Consider the following 20,602-nt stretch of genomic DNA (forward strand, 5'->3'; position numbering starts at 1 on the left):
AAACACAAAAAAACCCCAAGACACTCCCATACTTAGAGAGGAGCCTAGCTATTTACATAGGTTAAATGGAAGCTGAAGATTTCCTCCATGTAAAGGAATTCTGGTCTAAAATTCTGGACTTTTAGGGCATAGATAAAGCTTCTAGATATTCTTCGTGCAGTGCTGTGATCCAGAATCTAATAGTTTTGGAATGTCTACATTGCTTTCCAAATACCTAAAACTCAATTTTACAATTGTTAAGTTTTAATAACGGACCTTATGGATCGAAAGAGAGATATGTTAATTTGCGCCTCTTGCTTAGCGTTCTGTTTATTGCCTCCGGATCTCAGCATCTTTGGGGTGTCTGAAGATCAGATAACCCCAACACCAGCAATGGGCTATGGAAACGTATGCGCTGAGATGCATCGCAATTATCGCAGTTTATGCTAACTGGAGCTCTCGGCACAGACACCTGTGGTTATGCTCTGCTTTGTAAAGCCCTCTCCATGGGGCAGTTAACCGAAGGGCCGTGGGGAGAACCACATCTCGTGCTGCCAATTCTGCTCCTATTCCTGCGGAAGAGAAGAGGTGGTGGCAGCAATGAAGCTGTCGGCTTCAGACTTCTTGCAAGCGCCAAACTCAATTAAAGTTTTCAAAATTAAGGTAAAGCAGTGAACAAAGGCTCTTATGCAGTGTTCGTTTAAAAACAGAATAACAGGGATCCTGTGGGGGAAGTGATACAATTAGACTGGACACTTTCAGCATGTTCTGACAATCTAACTTAAATGCATATCGAGTCTTTGAATTAAGAGCCATCATCAGTGTATTTTTTTTCCTGCAAGAAATCTTATTCTTTCAGTAGCCTAACAGGCCTTGTTGCTTCCTTAGCCCTGCGCGTGCTACACTTGGTTACCCATCTGCTGATGAGATTGCTTGGCTTGTAATGGAAGAGCGCTGGCTGTCAGCCCAGGCCGATTGCCACGTTAGGCAGATTTGGAAGGACAGGACTGCAAAATGGGGAATGGCCTCTGGGGTCGATAGCTATTTTTCTTTGAAGATGCATTTATACTCCCAATAGATAGTCCAGCACATTTCCTCTAGCCTTACATGGAAAAGGAGTTTCTTCTTAGCAGGATGGGAAGTAGTTGGATTTGTAGGGTAATGTTACTGTGCTGTCTCTAGCAAGTGCTCCTCCCATATTTCTTCTAGTTTAAGATATGTATATAGGCCTTGGTACTCGCATATCTTTAAGAAAATTGGTCTGAAACAAGCAGATGGGGAGATAAGAGGGACCAGCTTGCCGAGGTCCAAGGAGAAGACTGAACCTGCTGAGCACCTCGGCCCCTGCGTCGGTGTCTTCGCGTGGTCGCTCCCTCGTGCACTGGCTGACTGGCGCAAACCTGCGGTGAGAGAGTGCCCGGCGATGCTGTGGGCGACGTCCCTCGGAGGAGTAGTCTGAGCAAATGATGGCTGAAGAATTCTGACTAGAGAATTGCATCGAAACACAGAATTCCCCCGTTTAAGGAGATTAAGAAGTGCTAGGCTAACTTTGAGGAATTTGTTATTTGGGGAGAAAGGACGAGTGTATGTACCCTTTGTTCGTGTAATGGTGTTCAGAATTTTGTCCTTCATGTCCCTTCAGATTTTTTGGGGAAGCTGATTTCCCCCCACCCCCATACCATGTTAGGAAAAGGAAAGTATGAAACTGTGAGCTGCTATCCCATCTGTCAGTTCATAAGGTCGCTGGGAAGAGAGCCACACTTTTTTCCTGTCTACTGCCATGCTGCATACATTCACAATACTGTCAAAAGTGAGTTCTGGGTGACCTAGTAGCCTCCCCGTGCCTCCTGAGAGATGCCCTGTATTGTCCTCTGCTGTGCTGTATTTCTTTTCTGAAGACTTCACATACTCCTGTAATTAAGTAATGCTTACACAGAGTAGCATCTAAGAGAAAACATAGAACTCGTGCAAAAGGCAGTTGCAAAAATAAATGAATCCCTGAAATTGTCCTGAAACTCTAGAAGACCTGCTAGATCAACACAATATCTAGCCTACAGCAGGGATAAATAAAAGAGGATACAGGGTGTTTGCCTTAACTGTGACCAGTCAGGGTTCTCAGCAACCTGAAACATCCTTTGGGGCCAGATCCTCTTGTCCCCTAATTTGAAATGACTAAGTACCACAGCTGAGCCGTGAGTCATCTTTTGGCTGTGGGATCTGTTTTGCATCTTTCTTCTGTCATTATCTAAATAGCTTGGTAAGAGCTTAGGCCATTTCTTGACCATGAGTCAGTGCACAAGCCATTCTCAAAATAATCCACACACACACACAATAAGCCTTGGGATCACAGTCTGTGCTGCAGAACAGACGACATGATTGTAACTGCACATTTCTTCAGCATGATTTTTGAATGAATATTAAAAGCTCACATGCGGGGTAGTACAAGTGAGTACACTGCAGGCGCGTGCTGGTGGGGGAACGCGTGCTCGCAGGCAGGGCTGGAAGCCCAAGAGTGCTTCCTTCGAAACGCTGGAGCTGCTCCTTGCCCGCACTGCTACAGATGGTGGGTCAAACAACCTCTGGGTTATTGTCGTCTCCTGTAAAATGCACATGATTTAGTTTTAACACTAAGAAAGAGGGCAAAGAATATCAAAACATTAAAACCAAGTAATTATGTGAGTAGCAGATTGGTCTGAGGATTTTAGCATCCAAAAAGGCATGAGCTCCAATCTCTCCCACATTTCTTGCGTTTACTACAGTTCTTCCACCCACTGTGGATACTCCGGTGTCTAATGCCTTGGAGCTCCTGCAAATACTTTTTTCTATAGTGAGAACTTTAAATATCTCTACCTCTAGCTATTTTTTCCTGAAACCTGAAGGAACCAAGTTCTCTTTGAGATCTCAAAACTTAGGCTGAGTTTGCTTAAAAGCAGCCAACAGGTACAAGAGTTGTTACTACTCGGGCTGAGAGGGGTCTTTGCTTAGCTGACATGTCCTGATGATTTCTTTGCTAGTATTTTATCTTGTGTGGCTTGTGGCAGATTTTTTTCCGGCAATACCATTTGTTTTGCCAATACATTGTGTTAGTTTCTTATACAACATCCTAACTGAAGACACTAGTTTCACTTCTTTTGATCAGTCTTGCTTCACTGAGAGATGTCATTGGGGCTGGGTAGTGCTTTAATTTACTAAAACATTATACAGCTATGAACGACTGTAAATGGTAATAGAGAAATGAGGTCTGAACACTCACATTTGGCCCTGCCCTTTTCTTTGCAAGGTTGTGGAGCACAGTGGGGTTTTTTTCATCTGAAAATTCTCATTGCATTCTGCATCTCCACCTGCTGGAGGAAAACATGGTTGTGTGGCCTGGGGCACATGCTGAAAGCTGGAATTCAAATTTGGAGATGCGCCAGCACCCTGAGAGCTCGGCACAGAGGTGCAAAAGCTCGCATTTTAGATACCACAAGCAAACAATCGGGATAATGTTGCCCGCTCTTGCAGTTGAGTATCAGCATATTTTTTTCCTCATAGAACTCCAATTGATGCAGTTGAGTGAGAGCGTAAGAATCTGCTTTCATTCAGTGGTTTGGGTTTTTTTGGTTTTTTGTGTTTTTTTTTTAAATTTCCAGCTACTGTAATTTAATTCTAGGTTTGGGGTTTCTTACTTTAATCTAATTTCCATGCCAGTTCTATGATTCATTTTTTTTGTGTGTGTCCCACTACTTTCTTAATGCATGCTTAGAGCTGGTGATATTTTTTTTGGATGCCCTGCGATAAATACATATGGGACTCTGAGAACAAAGACCAGGTCTTTTGGTTTTCAGTTTCTAGGGAAAAGTATGTTTTATATAATTTGTATTATATCCAGCATAGCAGAGCCTTTATGTTTGCTGAATGTCTGTTACCTGCAAGTGATCCACAGTTAGCACCAAAACTTGCAGGAAATGAGAGTGCCCTCACTCTCACCTCCAATGAGTTGAGTTGTCCAGTTTTCTTCGGTTTTATTTCACACAGAGAAGTGTGTGTACAGACATGAAGTTACTCAGAGTAATGCACATATTGGGGAAGTTGCACCCCATTTTCTGCCAGGTGATATGTTTGTTAGGGAGTCTATAAAAACTGTTTGCAAACTCTTTTAGAGCCTGCTTCCTAGAAAATAATCTCATTTCATCTACTGTATTGTCCTTATTGTAGCTCATTTGTATCTGAGGAGATGCAGGTGAGTTCTCTGTGGCTGTTATCAGTTACTGCTTTCTCTGGTTCACTCAGTCTGTAAATTAAAGGGGGGGGGGAGGAAGAAAAACCCCACTCCCTAGGGTAGTAACTGGCAAACATGTTATTCAGTAGCCAGCTAAAAGTTCACCTTTCACATAGTGAAGCAGCCGTTTCCCTTCAGTCGCACTGAAAGCAGTCTGCTGGTTTTCATCCCCCTCCTTGTTATCCCTAGATATTGGCTCCACCACCTGCTTCTGCATAGCTTCGTGGCCTAGCCGGCTTCTAAAAAGCAATGAATACAAGGAATGTCGTTGTGTTGCCAAGTCTCCCGCAGACTGGTTTTGAGAAGAGGATGCATCCCGCTGCAGTGAGAGTAGCTGGATACCTTTGTGGATGGGTCGGTCTCCCGGGCTGGGGAGGAGAATCCCTTGGGTATGGTTTACCACATTAGAAGTGAAAGTAATAGTTGATAAAATTACTGTTTTACCTTTGGAATTAAAACCACAAAACCTCTTCTGTTAGCAAAAACACCTATTCTGAAAAGCAAAAAAGAATTCCCACGCATCCAGCTATTGCGAACGTGTGACGAGACCGTTGTCTGCTGGGGAGGAAGAAGGGGAGACATTGCTGGTCTCGCAAGACTGCAGTATCGCCAGTGGAAGTGAGTCCGGCCTGTGTAGACGTTCACGGCAAGCTAGCCGATCCCTGAAACGTCAGTTTGGTTTTTTGCAGAACGATGAGCCTGAGGTAGGCTTTTCACAGTCCTGGAGCATTAGCTTATTATGATATTTTTGTAGTGTTTTACTGATCAAATCTACTCTTCATTTCTACCTGGCATTTTTACAAAATGTATCCCTGTGGGTTAGAAAGTCTTCTCCCTTTTGGTTTAACTGGTCAACGATTAAACACTAACTTCGATTTCCAGTCAGTTTGTGAGTTGAACAAAAGGTCTTTGTTTCGGGATGTTTAATACAGCGTGCATCTCCCAGAGGAGGTGAAAGTCCATCTCTCAGTGGCTTAAAGCAGGACTAAAGAAATTAAACTACATTTATACTCCTGCGAGGTGGATGGCCTGTGAGAAGGGTAGAAGTTATGATCCTTTTATGACACTGACCCAAAACTGAGTTTGAGGCAAGCTGGATGCTGAGCAGGTTGTCATTAATGTTTTACGAAAGTCAATTTCTCCCAGTTCTGTTCCTGGAAAAACGAGTGTCTGCCCCAGGATCTGCCGCTTTGTCCTTATCGGCGGAGGGGCTGGAGGCAGCCCGGTTCCTTCGCGCCCCGGGGCCCTTTGCATCACTGCGCCTTCCCCTCCTGTAGATCTGTAGATCGCGGGCGAGAGCGCAGGAAGGATCAGTGCCTTCGACATCCGTGGAAACCCCGCCTGGTGGGGAGGGTGCGCGGTGCGGTCTGTATCCCTGGCCTCGCCTGCTATGCCCCTTCCCGTGTAGGGATGCTTTCGAGGCTTTGTCGCCTTCCTCCCGCTCCGTGCTGACGAGGGATGATCTTCGGGGCTTTCGGGGTAACCTGTCCCTACCCGTGTGTGGCACGTTGCCTTCGCTCCGCACTGAAGCTGCGTACTTAGTTTAGGGAACGCCTGATATTTAGCCTGTGAAATACAAGCATTTCATTTAACTGTATGCTTTGTCAGAGGGCTGCACCTCTGCTCAGAGCAGATGGTTACGTGCAGAAGAGGGAGGCCGGGAAGAAGTGGGTTGGCTGTTGCGGCAATTTCTAAAGCTAAAGCACAGCAGCAAGCCGCTGACTTGGTGCTCGGTTTGTTTGAGGTGCGTGGATGCAGCTGTACGCGTTGCTTTTAGAGGATAAAAAACGAGCAATGTTCAGAGTCATCGATACTGCAGTTCTCTCGGATCCCATGATTAAGTCTCTGCGCTTAGTTTTCTGCTCGTTTGCCCTTATACTGAAGGGGAAACCTCCCCTTTGATATTGCTGTGAACTGCTGAGTGTATGTGTTTGGCAGGGGGGAATAGATGCTTTTTCCTTGTCTTTTTCAGGCTTATAAAAGTAATCAGAAGCAGACGTGACAGGTATTCAGTGGAGTATATTTGAGCTAACTTAATTAACTTACTGGATTCGTACATATTGGTGCAGTTGAACTGCGGCTCTCTGTTGGGTTGTTACACTTAGGCATAAGTGTTTGCTTCAGAGAAGCAAACTTTTTTCACAGTACAAAGAATGGTTTCTGACACTGTTCAGCTTTCTGGTCCTTCTGGAAGAGAGGCATGAGCTAATCGGGCTTTGACTAAGGCATCAATTTGTCACAGGCAAGTGCAAGAATGTGTTTTGAATATCAACATAAATTGCTCACTATATTTTCTGTGACCCAGTAAAACAGTGCTGAAGAAAACAGATTGCAAGAAGATTAAAATTCATAATACTATCGAAAGCTGGGTTCTGCTGGTGCCACTGTTCCTTATGAAGTTTAAAACAGAGCCCTTCTTTAATGTAAAGGTTGCACGCTTCTAATTTCCTCTTAAGTACAGTGTATTTTCTTTTCCATGATAGAATCAATTTAATGTAACATTATTCCTCATATCTACTTAAGCTCAGGAAGCATGAGGTTTGGTATTTCAATGGGGAAGAAGAGAGTTTCAGGAGATACGTGCAAGGTAGAGCGTAGCAGAGGAAACTTGATAAGAGTTTGCTAATACCTTTTTTGGCCTTCGGAGGGGTTGCCGCTGTAGCCAGGCTTGCTGTGGAGGCCTCTCCTCCAAAGATGGTACGCCTTAGTTTCTCGAAACCACTTGCCGTTGCTGTGGCTGGGTGTTTCTTTTGCGGGGCTGTTTTGTCGCGCTGGCTTGCAGACTCTGTTCCGTGCTGAAGCGGAAGCTGGCAGAGCGCAGTTTTCCAATAAACAAGTTCTCCAGTGCTGTTTCAATAAGGTTGAAGCACTTTCTTTGGCTGAGCAACGTGCTTTCATTCCAGGATGAAGTGCTTCAGTAATTTTTTTTTTTCTTCAAGAGTTGATTAAATCAATATTCCTGACAAATATCATGACTTCACTGTTTCAGCATTTTCCAGTGGAAAACTACCCCATCAGAAATTTAAAGCAGCTCTCAGAGCTAGGAGCACAGGCTCTGCCAGACTGTTTAGCTCATTTCTAGCAACTTCACAGGCATTTAAAATAAAATAGCTCTTGCTTCAGTGTAAGTCCGTATTTTCTTTTGAATGATGAACTGACTTAATGACAGATGTAATTATTTAAATGTTGATGCCAGAGCATTCAAGGAAATAATGTACAAATTGAAGCATAGAGTTTTGTAACTCCCACCACATACAACATGAGGAAAAGAATTTGGTATTTATAAATGTTGGCAACTGGATTTTGTTACTGTTTCAAAATAGATTGAGACAGTGAAGGTTATTTAACCATATTATGCATGTTCTGGAGCAGGCTTAGCTATAAGCTGTATTCTAAATGTGTTTGGGAATAAAGTGAAGAAAAAGCAAGCCAGAACTAAAAGACTGGATTTCAGTATACGTAGGTCTAATCCTTTTGGGTTTTCTTTTTTAAAGAACAAGATTTATGATTTACTGTAATGTGGATTCATTTCTGTTTAACCCCCCCCCCCCAAAAAAAAAAACTGCACACAAAAACGAACGAAAAAAACCTTCAAGCACAGAGGGTGCAGTAGCTGCTTAATTAGTGGACCATGGGGAAACTGGCTCATTTCTGAAGAACAAATGCAATCTTGAGGGGAAATATGCTTTTCTGCAGTTTTGAAAAGCAAACCCTTACTATACTGAAGGTAGAGCAACTACCTAAAAGCTATTTAAGCTTTAGTTTAATGGGCCATAGAATGAGAAGCATTAAATCTGCTTTCAAATTTATCCTTCCAGTGTTTCCAAACACAAGTCCCGGCTCTGCCAACACTTTGTGGATGTTTAAACTTAAACAGATGAAGAGTCCCCTATGTCTGTCGCAGGAAATAGCAAAGCACTGATTCGAAGGAGTCCTGGGTTAGAAAAGAACTCTGTCCAAATTAAGTTGGAAGTACTTCTTTGTAAACCTCTGTAGGGGGATCAAGGTGGATTTAGGGCTGTTAATGTTTTCCTTTGAACAAACTGTGAAGCAAACTCCCCCCACCCCAGGGTCTCTCCCCTGCTCCAGCTTCCTAACGTGCAACTTACATGACTTTAATAGAGGCTGCAATAAAATACCAGCGCAGGGAACTGTGTGGCTGAGAAGAAGGGAGGAGAGGGAAAAGAGAACATTTTTATGGGGTATTTTCTGACCTGCGGAGCGTGTTATGAATACTGATGCCGCCTGACAGAGCACTGGTTTCAGTAAGCAGAGGGGGCGGTTAGGTTGTGGGTATAATCACCGCGTCACTAACCGATGAGTGACATTGCTCGAGTACAGGCAGGAATATTTCAGGCAGGAAGAAACAGCTAAAGAGATTTCTTGGATTCAGAACGTAGAATTACTAAAAATACAAGTAGGGTTCATTTGATCATTCGCCTCTGTTGCAGCTGCTAGATGTTCCCCTTTCGCTCCGTAAAAATCATAAGAAAATCAAGAATTCCGCTGTTGTATTCATTCATACTGTTTGTTAAGCTGAAATCTCATTCCGGGGGATGATAAACCTGGCAGTTAGCACGGTGTCGGCCCCCCTGTGCCCCCGCTCCCTCCCCTCCTGCCTTTGAGCTTCGTAGCCTTTGGCAAAGTAGCAAAAGCCATTTTTTTGCACATGGCAGTGGAAGCCCTTAAGAACATCGGTACCTTTGGGGCTACTGCTGTTAGTATCCAGTAAGGCCGAAAGTAGCCTAAGCAGCGCTATTTCCCTGCAGTATTTCTGTAGCTCGTTCTGTTGCATTGGCTTCTCTTGACTACGGCCCTGTATCCTTTCACATTCAGTTCTTTCCTTCTTTCTGTCAGAGCTCAGCATATTGCCCACATCCTGCTTTTTGTTTCTCTCCATTTTCACCCTGCCTTCTGCCTTATTTTCTTGGTACCATGCCCCTACCACTACTGTGCAGTCCATCACAAGCATGAAGTATGCTTTCCATACTTTAACGTGCCTTGCAAACAAGCAGCTTAAATAAGTCTTTCTTTGCAGCTCTCCTCTTTCATATGATTCCTCTTACTACATATTAATCAATCCTTACTCCATCCCTCTCCTATATTTATTGCTCTATATCTTTTCTGTTTGCGTTGCTTATCTGACATTTAAATTATAACAAGGTAAGGACTTTGCTCTCCCGCTTTGTGTAAATACACAGTGTGCTCAAAATGTTTAATGTTGTGTCTTGCATTAAAATTTATAAGCTCAAACTGTCTAGAGATAGAGATACTAAGGAATTCAGGGCATCAAAGGGGATGAGCAGAGAAGACCCATGTATTTAGTCTTGCATTAGTATTGTTTGTGTATCTGTATCATGCCTGTTGCACTGGACTGGGAATTTTAAGGCGTTTGTCGGTCTTAGGATATAACAAAATAATGATTCGTAACAGTTATGTTCTGCCCTGGAAGCTTTGGGAACTGTTTGCTAGCCCTAAATAAAAGGTATTTCTTATTTTTATTATTCTTTGTATGGTGCACCATGGTCTGGGATAAGTATACTTACTCATATTTAGACCAGCTCAGGTTTGTAGGAATACTTTTCCCATTCACATAGCAAAGAGTGTCACTTACTGAGGTGCTGTTTTTTCTGGTCCAGTTTGAGGAAGTGAGTAAAGGAGAAGTTAACCTTTGTCTCTGTGTATCCCTGCAGACTTTGCCATCTAGAGATGCCTCCTTGACGTATAAAACTCAGTTACCGTATATGGCTGCAGCCTCACCTTTGAGCGATAGTGACGGTACGGCATCTAAAATACTAGATTATGTGCAAGAGCTGGACTCTTCTTTCCATCCGGTCTTATCATTCCCTTCAGGTAAGTAACTCCAACTCCATGCCTCTAACGGAGGGTTTCTGTGTTTGTGAGAGTTGTAGAGTTCATGGGCTAACTTTTGTTTGAGTGATTTTAGAACTTACTTCTCTTATAGAAGACTTCACACTGATGAAATACTTGAGTTTAGACTAAATAAACATCTTGCCTTCATCCTGACTTTTGAAAAACACATCTTCTAGATTTCACATTCCGGCAGGATGTTTACAACCAAAAGAGACTGGCCAGGGAAAACTTTCTGGTTAAGGTGGTTTTGCCTGTTTCACAATGTTTTGTTTTGGTATCACCTGCAAGCAGTCAGTTTCCACTGTCTGCGTAGGTCTTCTATGCAGTAATGGGCAGAGTTTAAAGTTTGAGGAAAAACGAATTATGAAAAATACAGTTGTAAAAACAAGTTTCAAAGTTTCTCTAGCACGCTGAATATTTGAAAGCAGTTTCATGTTTCAGGTTACTTTATTTCTAATCGAGTCACAGAATCACACAAAATAATTGGGGTTGGAAGATCTGGAGATCATCTGGTCCAACCCCCCGCCCCTGCTCAAGCAGGGTCACCTAGAGCAAGTTGCCCAGGACTGTGTCCAGTCGGGGTTTGAATATCTCCAAGGATGGAGACTCCACAACCTCTCTGGGCAACCTGTTCCAGTGCTCAGTYGCCTTCACAGTGAAGAAGTGCTTTTATGTTCAGACAGAACTTCCTGTGTTTCAGTTTGTGCCCATTGCCTCTTGTCCTGTCGCTGGGCACCACTGAGAAGAGTCTGGCCCCTTCCTCTTGACACTCTCCTGTCGGATATTTGTCGACATTGATAAGATCCCCCTGAGCCTTCTCTTCTCTGGGGTAAACAGTCCCAGCTCTCTCATGAGAGATGCTCCAGCCCCTTAATCATCTTAGTGGCCCTTCACTGGACTTGCTCCTGTAAATCTGTATATTTCTGGTACTGCGGGGCCCAAAGCTGGACACAGCACTCAAGGGATGGCCTCACCAGTGCTGAGCCAAGGGGAAGGATCACTTCCCTCGACCTGCTGGTGACATTGCTCCTAATGCAGCCCAGGATACTGTTGGCCTTCTTGCCRCAATGGTGCATTGCTGGCCCATGTTCAACTTGTTGTCCACCAGGACCCCCAGGTCCTTCTCTGCAAAGCTGATTTTCAGCAGGTCAGCCACCAGCCTGTACTGGTGCATGGGGTTATTTCTCCCTAGGTGCAGGACTTTGCACTTCCCTTTGAACTTCATGAGGTTCCTCTCTGTCCAACTCTCCAGCCTGTCCAGGTCTCTCTGAATGGCAGCACAGCCCTCTGGTGTATCAGCCACTCCTCCCAGTTTGGTATCATCAGCAACCTTGCTGAGGGTGCATTTGGTCTGGTTGTCCAGGTCATTAATGAAGATGTTAGACAGTGTTGACCCCAGCATTGAGCCCTGGAGGGCACTGCTAGTGACTGGCCTCCAGCTGGACTTTGTGCTGCTGATCACAACCCTCTGAGTCGGTGGTAGTCCCTTCGAAAGTGCTTTTGCCCACTGAATGGCATATCTTTGTTCTGCTGTTTTCATGAGCGGCTTTCAGTTCAGGCCCTTTGCTGTAGGCCCCAAAAGCTTTAGTTAGTTTTTCTAATTGTTTTTGTGATAGTCAGCTTTTTTGGTGATCTTTGAAGTTCATCTTTTCTCTAAACTGATTCTTTAAATGTTTTTTAAACAGTAATGCAGATGTTGTTTCTGACTCTTCTTAGCCTTGAAACTAGCGCAGCTGACTTGACAACACTTGAGACTTCAAAACAGCATGTTAAATGCTGCTCTCGGCAGAAGGGATTCACGTGTCTTGATTTTTGCCATAGGAAAAACCTACTTCCAGGTAGTTATTGACCAGTACAGGAACCCTGCTATTTTGCAGAGGATTCTTTGCCACAGAGTAATCCTGAATGTGAGGCTGGGACTTTTGAGGAACTGTTCGAGTCTTTAATCAAACCCACTGTCTTCCCAGATTGACAGTGTATACACTCCATCCTGGAATAAGGGAATCGGGGATTGAAGCAAGTCCTCAGTTTGGAGAACTCTTCAGCAGCCAGCAGAAAAGAGCAAGTGTGGACAGGGAATCCGTAGCAGGTCTCCACTCTCGCAGGTCCACTACGGCTCACGTGCAGGTTAAAGAGAAGAGTATCTGCAGTGTTGCCACCTAGCTGAAGAGCAGACAGGGATTCAGATTCAAGATGCAGATGTTGTTCTCTGTTGTACCTATTCTTTACTTTTAAAGGAAGAATCACAATTTGCAGGTAACCTAGTAATACAGTGCAGTTGGACTGACTCACTAGTGTTCTTGCTTCTGGAAGTGTAACTGTCGTTACATTTCATAGTCTTCCCTTCAGAGTTTCCACTTCACTAAGGGTTTTTACCAGAAAGTATGTGAGTGGTTGCAGCAAACCTTGAGCATAAAAGTGCCTCTTTAAACTTGCGCCTGAATAGCAGAAAAATTGTAGTTTGTATCTAAGAAGTTTGGGAGGTGTTTCTGGTATTTCTGCACATAGCCTGTGGTTTAACTGGAACAAACGCTCCTGCCCTTTTAATTAAGGTGTATGAGCACATAATAAACAATCTCTGAAACATCCAGGTGATTCCCCACTGAAAAGCATTCCCCACTGATAAATGTTTTTGTTTCATGCAGATGTAGAATAGGAAAAGAGCCAAAAACCTTGGGGGAGAAAAAACCTTTTGCAGGTCACCTTTAGTCCTGTGACAAAGTATCTGGTTAGATCAGTATCAAATTGAAATAATTTGTTCTTTCTAGTTAGCAAAGTATGTTGAAGGTTCCTCTTCTGGCAAGTCCTCGGGGCACATGAGGCTAAGGTTGTATGTAAATAACAGTGGTTTCATGCCTCCCCTTTGGCCCTGCCCTCAGTCCCTTTCTCATTCTGGATTTAGTAGTTGTCAAGCCTGCTTCTTACGATGACGTATTTCCTCTTAATGTCTCTGACACTAATAAAAACGAGGAGTTTTTGCCTCCAGGCAATTAATGGAGATTATTCTGCATAGTACTTGTCTGTCTTAGATACCTGATAGAAAATACTACAGGTGCTTTGTCTACAGTGGAGGGTAGCAAATATGCAATAATTATCTTGCTGGGAATTACCTTGCCTCAAATTTTTTGATTTACATATGCAAAAACCACATCTCCAAACTGTCTGGTTTGGCTTTTCTGAGGTGCCATGATTGGGTTTTCCTTGCGGCTCTCTCCGTTTTCAGGCCGTTCTCTCCTGTATTGACTTCAGTTTGACTGTATGAAGTCACTGCTGCCGTACAGACAGGCGGTCAGTCCTCTCAGGAGTTACTCTGCGCTGCTGTCCTTCAGGAGCCGAAGGACTCAAGGCAGCTATGTTGCTCGTAGAGGATATTACATAACCTTGCGTCAATCGATTCCTAGGCATTTAGCACTGATGAATAATTCACTGGTTCATAGGTAGCCATCTTTCTCATATAGACACTTTTTCCTTTGGGTTTTTTGTTTGTTTGTTTTTAGATATTCCTCTTCACGTGTATTTTGAAACGTTGTTAAGAAAGGATGACATTAAAGGAGAACCTGTTGATGCACCGTCTCTGGGGGTGGAGTTTAAAATGTCTCCGGACAATGGTACGTAAGGCAAAATATGTTTGCAAGACTCTTTTTGGTTAGTTTACCAGTATTTTCTGCCCTGAAGAAGTTTTGATTTATAAACTATCACAAAGCAGATTTTTGGAGAAGGTAACTGGCTAGGGGATTGGGAAGGGCAGAAAAGAACACTTCCCAGAATGCACTGCATCAGAGTAAAACATGCATATTTAGGCTCTGGGCAAATAAAAAATAAGTATATCCACTGTACCGTCATCAATCAGAGGTGAAAGTTTATTCCTGAACAAAACCAAACTATGCAAGTCTGAGTTTGTCCTCGAATTTTGTATACTTGGGTTCATAGTATGGGATTGTACCACTTTAGTTGCTTTTATTAGTAAATAGACTAGAGGTATAAAAATGAAAGAACAGGCCATGCCAGGTGTCCGTGCAGCGTGGCGGGAGGAGATGCCAGCCCACTAGCAACGGCAGAATCCCACCAGGGCCCCGATGGAGCAAAGCACTTCGGGCACATGGACGAGGCTGGTGGGATTGGGGAACTGGGTCCTTCCCAGTCATGGCAAGTGAGGTGAGCATCTGTCTTAGGAAAAAGAAACAGAAGGGGTCTTACCGCATGAAGACCTTCGTAGGTTACTTGACTGACTTGCCACTTGGTTCATTTTCTGATTGCACTGGGGTTGTTTCTTCATGTTCTTTTTTTAGATAAAAAGTTGAAAAAGTTGAAAAATATATCTGTGTTGCACTGACCCAAGTCCACCAAAGCCGCAGGAGGGCACCAGGCCGAGTGGGGAGCACTTGGCCGGGGGGCTCTCTGTGTGCACAGATGCCTGGTTGCTGTATTGTTTACTGCTTGGATCTTTGCTTTTTCCATTATAAATAGTTCTCCAATTTAGACTGTCTGTAAATTGTACTAGTGGAAAATAAATGTTCAACTTAATACATGCTTTTTCTGTTGTAGACTACAATCAACATAACGTTTCTCTCAAACAATGGAGCAGTGGCTCTTTATATAATTCCAAGTGTCAGTCAGTGTCAGGAACATCTGACCAGCTGTCAGAGGGAAGAAAGAAAAGGCACCTAAGTGAGACAGCAGTAGGTAAGACAAAAATGGTATTTAGATAGTACTACTACTTAAAATACTTACCCTGTAAATGAGTTTGTTATCACTGGGCTTTTAAGAACGAATTTTAAATTATCTTCAAAAAGGATACTGCTGTGAAACTTTACAGGACTGAAGAAATGGACTTGCAGCACCATAAAAATAATGAACTATTTTAAAGCATAGTAATCCTTCTCTTTCTTCTTCAGTATATATTACAAAAGTAGACAAGCTTCTGTTATTTCTGGAATACTTTTTAAGGAAACTGCTTAGCAGTCTGGCTGTGTTTTTTCTAATGCCAGTTGCCATTATTTTTATTATTATTTTTTAAGTAGTCAGTGAAACAGACTGAATTACAAAGTTATCTGTCAAATCATGCGCTCAACCAAACATTTACTATTTCTGGAATCTTTGGTCAGCTGTGTTTCATTTGTTGTGTACTGTCATTTGTGGTTCTGGTTTCCTTCCAGACTGTTAAGAGGACTTGTGGGTAGCCAGTGTTTATAATTAGTGTTTTCACCCGTGCTATCTTTATAGTTCAAGCCATTGAATCTGTACTTCAGTACTAGGTAAATTAATAGAAACTGCCATGAGAGGTCTGTAGAGCCACAGAGAGTAATATGATTGCTTAGGGACAGAGAATTTAGTGTCCCATTGTGAAGAAAAATCACATCTTACCTCTCCGTGCTATTGGAATCTAAAAGCCTAACAGATTCCATTCCAGATAAAACTGTAAGTTTTGTGGGTGAACTTTTGGAAAACTTCTGGCAAAATTCCTCATGAGAGATCTGAGCAAAATAAATCACAGAGTAAGAAAGAGGACAGAGTATACTGGTTTAAAATTTCCACTAAGAAAGAATTAAAATACATAAATAATCAGTTAACATTATGGAAAAATGTGCTTATAGGTAAAGCTGGTGGTGTAATCTTGCAGTAGAGGTAGGGATATGGGGATTACTGCAGAGATCACAGATGATTTAGCCAAAAATTATGATGGATTTAAAGGGAAAAAAAAACAAACACTACTGATGAAAAAGTTACAGGAGAGACTAAAAGATGTTTTTGGACAGACTGAATGCGATGCACAGTTCCCCTTGTGCGCTACAGCCCTTTCCTTCCCTTTGCTGTGCAGCCTTCGCTGGCGCTCTGCCCGCCTCCTCCTCGGGGCTGCTCTGCCCTGTCCCCTCCCGCCCACCGGGGCCCCTTTTCCCATTTCCCCTCCTGCCCTCTCTCCAGCCTCCCAAAGCGGGGTGCCGGCGCCCTGCTGCTCGCGGCCGCGTGGCTTCCCGGGCTCCAGGTGTGCTGCTGGGCACAGTGAGAGCAGCAGTTTGAATTCCTCGGGAGCTAGTAAGAGATGAAGCTTTTTGGTATAAACCTTTTGAAGTTATATGTAGTCTTCTGCCAGTGGCATTTAGCTCTTTAAGTTAATGGAAGAAAAAAGTCATCTTTTATCGCAAGGATCATAGACATTCAGGCATTTCCCCATGCCAGAAAACTGCTCTGTGGTGTATTTGTGAGTAGCAGCAGAAGTTCTAGCTTATTAGTGCTAAGGGTGTAGTACCACATATTTATTCCTAATTTGGGCTCTGACTAGGAGAAATTATCCATGGGGGAAGGTCAGCTTGATGAACAAGGCCAAAAATAAAAGCTGTGTGCCAAGGAGTTGCAGAGCTGCCTGGGAGAGGAGAGTTCATGTACTTGACCCAGACGATGCAATACAGTATTTAGGATCTGTCTTACCTCTTTTTTTTCATCTTGGAATCTGCTGATTCTTTTTATTTGTTTGTATCTTAAATTAGTTTGTCTTGAATTTGAGTTCTATTTTCTTACTGCAAATTAAGGATGGTAGGAATGCAGGACAGCAGTGGTTAACTTCTGAATCCCCCTAAATGCCACTTACACTAGGACTGAACAAGAACAGGTGAGAATTACAGTCTGTCTGGAGCAGTGAACCGGTACTAGAAGAAATCCCACATGGAGATCTAGAAACTAACTTTGTTTGTCACCCTTGCTGCCAATTTTATTGTGTCCTTTTTCCAAGGAAGAAACTGTCAGGGCTCAGTTAACCAGTATTTTGGGGAGATGGAGCCCCGTTAGGGAAGCGCACCCTGGGGCGCACTGGCTGTGTGTGTAGTCCGCGGCAGCTTCGGTAAAAGAAGCAGGGTCTGATCATGTGATGTTGGTTCCAAGAGAAGAAATTCTTCTTAGGAGAGGGACAAGTTTTGTGGAGCAACAATGACAGCATGAGTAACAAGTGTTTATTTAGACAGCTTTTTTTAGTATTCATTAAATCTAAGTGGTTAGCTGTGGGCTTCTAGAAATGATTTTCCTATTACTGTATGGAAAAATATCTTTAGTGTAATGGACAACGGTCAGTACGCATATTTGTTGTTGTTGTTTTTTGCGACAGGCGAACGTAACACTAGGTTTGAGACGTTTTCCTTTCAACATGCAGAACCAGAATCCCATAGCAGTTTTGCTGCAGTGACCAGTGTCAATGCGATGTCTAGGCCCACTCACAGCACTTCATCACAGGTAAACCAAAAATGTATCAGTGTCTTAACTGAAACATTAACAGGGAGTTGTGCAAATTAATAATCCAGAAATACATGGCTTTAAATTAGTGTTAAAATAAAGTACATTTTAAAAGTGAATTAAGTGGATTAGATTAAGTAATTTATTCCAGATTGGATACGTGGCATTCCCAAAACAGGTATTTGCTTGTAAAAGAATCTTGCAGATCGTAAACCTGAATTTTAAGTTTAGTTTATTGGCATTAGGCCTCTAATATTTTTTTCCTTCAAATTTCATAGTCTTTAAGTCTCATCTTTGCTATTTAAAACCTCTTGCACAGAACTACTGCTTAAAGCKCTGGTATATGAGTTTGCTGAGGAACAATAGAGCTTTGGTTCAATGAAGTCCATGCAGAAACACACTCTGGTTTCTTGCAGTTCATAAGGWTATCATCATCTTAATACTCAGATTTCAGGCAGGCCTGTAGTTCTACAAAGCCTAATAGTACAGTGGTGCTCTGCAAATCCTCCTGTTTCAATCCTGGAATGAATACTGGGTAGCTGAGTTTAAATCTGCATCCTCCAAGCAGTTTCGATAATGCACACTTTTTCTTATCTTCCCTTCCATGAGCAGACCAATGGAATTGGAATTCTTAACTGTATCACACTGAAGAACCATTTGGGTTACGGGTTAGTAGATGGATCCTAGAAGGTCTTCCTTATAGACAGAACATTTGAAGAAGGTAGCATTAAATTAAAAGYTCTCAAAAGTATTTAGAAGTGACTGTAGCTGAAATCAGGGGAGGAGAAACTCCCACTGATTTCAGTAACAGTCGTGCCAGCATTGAGTAAAYCAACAAATCTTTAAACTGTTTCATCTTTCAGAAGTTCCACCTTTAAAAAAGTCATTCAGCTTCTAGTAAATCTGTTCAGTTTGCAGAATTTCTCCTTGTGCAGTTCTTATGTTTTTCAGCTAACATGTGGTTCCTATGATTTGAGCTGATGAATCTCCTTGTATTAATATTTTACAGCATAACTCAAGGAGGAGGTTGAGAAGTGAGAGCTCCTACGATATAGACAACATTGTTATTCCAATGTCACTGGTGGCACCATCAAAGTTGGAGAAACTACAATATAAAGAAATCCTTACCCCAAGGTTTGTTCATGATCTCCTTATTTACAAAAAGATAGCAAAATGAATATGAGAATGTTAATTAAGAATAGCATTAACATGTAGTTAGATAATTTCATAATACTAAGATTTTTTTTCCCCCCCACACTTCAATTAGTGTTTAGGAGTAGATGAAAGACTGGAGTGGTGGGAAGAATGGACAGCCGATAGCACAAGGGAAATAGTCTGATATGCACAGAGCAGCAGCAGATGCACAGCTGACTAAAAATAGAAGTGTGTTTATATCATCTTAATTCTAGTGATATTTGTGGGCTTACATGTGCTATTAGGCTGACTCTCTCTGAATGGTTATTTTGAGATTGCTGTCTTTTTGGTGTTTTATGTTTCAGAAGAAAGTTAATTTTCTTCAGTGAATTGAATAGAAAAAAATTTTTTTGCATATGTTTTTAAGTTTTATCCATTCTGATACTGTAGAATAAGCTTAACATTTTCCATACAGTGTAAACCCATTATTTGTAATCCTTGATTCTAGAGACATCTCATCTTTAAAACAAAACAGAAAAACACAGAATATATTTAGATTTCTAAGACAGAGTAGTTGATCTCCTGTGCTGTAAATCGGTGGCTTACTGGCAAATCACCTGAAATCGCAAAATGCAGTTGTTTCATATTTTAAATCTCCAGTTTGCATGTCAGTTTTTATACTGTCTTTAAAAGCTAAAAATATTATTAAAAACTATCAAAGAGCTTAGTGTGTTGAGAAAAGGAAAGCTTAGATATTGGGTTGGAAAAGGCAAAGCTTAAAATTAGGGTATGTTTTTTTCAGCACCTTAAATTGAAATTATTTTATTTGAAAGAATTTTTGAAGCACAAGCGCTGTTGAGGAAGGAGTGAGTGATGATGTAGTGTTGAAACAGAAGAGTCGTCTTTACTGTTGAAATAATGAAACAGCATTTAGGTAGACTTAATTTGACTTACCTTGTCTCATTTCTAGCTGGAGAGTTGTTGAATTTCAACCTTTGGAAAGATCTCATACAGATGAAGAAGAGGTAGGCTGCATTTTAATTAGCTAACAATTTTAAATGGTGATAACCGGTATATATTTTCAGAAGTCAGTGACTTAATGAAAATACGGGTAAGTTTCAAATTTCAAAAATAAAGTATTAAATATCAGATTTGTGAAAATGCGTCTTCTCTCAACCAGCTCAGCCCCATTGATAGGTGACATCAGTGTGACTCTATCCATTAAGAATCAAAGGCGTAGAGGAACAGTAATTCCAAATCGGCCTACAGGAGGTGGCCTGTTCACTCGTTCGTTTGGCTCATCCATCCCTTGCCGTCAGCGCAGAGGCGCAGTCAGGGATCCCCTAGGGTCCCCTCGGTCAGACCTCAGCGCCCCCAGCTCCAGGGGACTCTGATGCTGGGTCTCCCAGTATGGCTCTCTTTGGCGGTACCTGTGCTACAATGGCTGTTTTTCTCTCACATCTTCTTTCACAGCCGGTTCCCTTGGCCTGTTGCTCTTCAGGAGGTAATCTGGTGATTTGCCTGCGGAACCAGCAGGTTTTCTCGGTTCCTTCTCAATGTTCAGTTTCCTGCTGATGGGAGCAAACTTTTCTTTCTGCTTTGTCAGGAACAGTGTAACCTTCAGCGTTTCCCACTTGCCTGTTGAGCTAAGTTTGCACATTGTGTTCTACTGTTGCTTCCTCCAGACATAAGACTCCACTTTTTTTTTTTTTCCTTCTTTTTTCTTTCCTTTGGGGAATGTCCCTGGACTTTCCAGTTGGGGGATTCCTCTCTTGCCTAATCAGGGGTCTGAGGCACTTCCTAAGCCAATTGTGAACTTATCAGTGGGTCTGTTCTCTAGTCTGCTTTTGTGTCCTTCTCATCATCTTTTTTTTGTCTGGTCTTTTCCCAGTGTCAGAAAAGAAACCTGCCAGTTTTGCTGTCCTTTGGATATCTCTAGTCTCCCTCCAGTCACTGCATAGGCCACTACCAGCTGTTGTAGCTCCAGGACTTGCATTCATACCTTGATCTAGCATATCTTGCCTGAGCTTCACTTTCAGAGAATCTCTGCAACCAGGGTTAGGTGCCTTAGTGGTAGAGCAAAGATTGCATTTATTTAAAAGTACAGAATATTATGCTAAAAACAAAAAAAAG

The 20,602-nt window shown here is 42.4% G+C and overlaps 1 protein-coding gene across 8 annotated transcripts in view; it reads left to right on the forward strand.

The window, feature by feature from the left end:
* The window catches only part of KANSL1L (KAT8 regulatory NSL complex subunit 1 like), a 65,107-nt gene that overhangs the window by 32,772 nt on the left and 11,733 nt on the right, over window positions 1-20,602 (forward strand). For 6 of the 8 annotated variants that reach the window (XM_026089616.1, XM_026089656.1, XM_026089594.1 and 3 more), the window contains exons 7-12: window positions 9,934-10,093; window positions 13,612-13,722; window positions 14,660-14,797; window positions 17,211-17,335; window positions 18,345-18,469; window positions 19,440-19,494. In XM_026089616.1, coding sequence (XP_025945401.1) covers window positions 9,934-10,093; window positions 13,612-13,722; window positions 14,660-14,797; window positions 17,211-17,335; window positions 18,345-18,469; window positions 19,440-19,494 — 714 coding nt within the window. The remainder of the gene's footprint in view (window positions 1-9,933; window positions 10,094-13,611; window positions 13,723-14,659; window positions 14,798-17,210; window positions 17,336-18,344; window positions 18,470-19,439; window positions 19,495-20,602) is intronic. The other 2 variants (XM_026089627.1, XM_026089646.1) reach the window with 2 other exon arrangements.

The sequence above is a fragment of the Apteryx rowi genome, unplaced genomic scaffold, assembly GCF_003343035.1.
Source record: "Apteryx rowi isolate R43461 unplaced genomic scaffold, aptRow1 scaffold_12, whole genome shotgun sequence".
Lineage (NCBI taxonomy): Eukaryota > Metazoa > Chordata > Aves > Apterygiformes > Apterygidae > Apteryx > Apteryx rowi.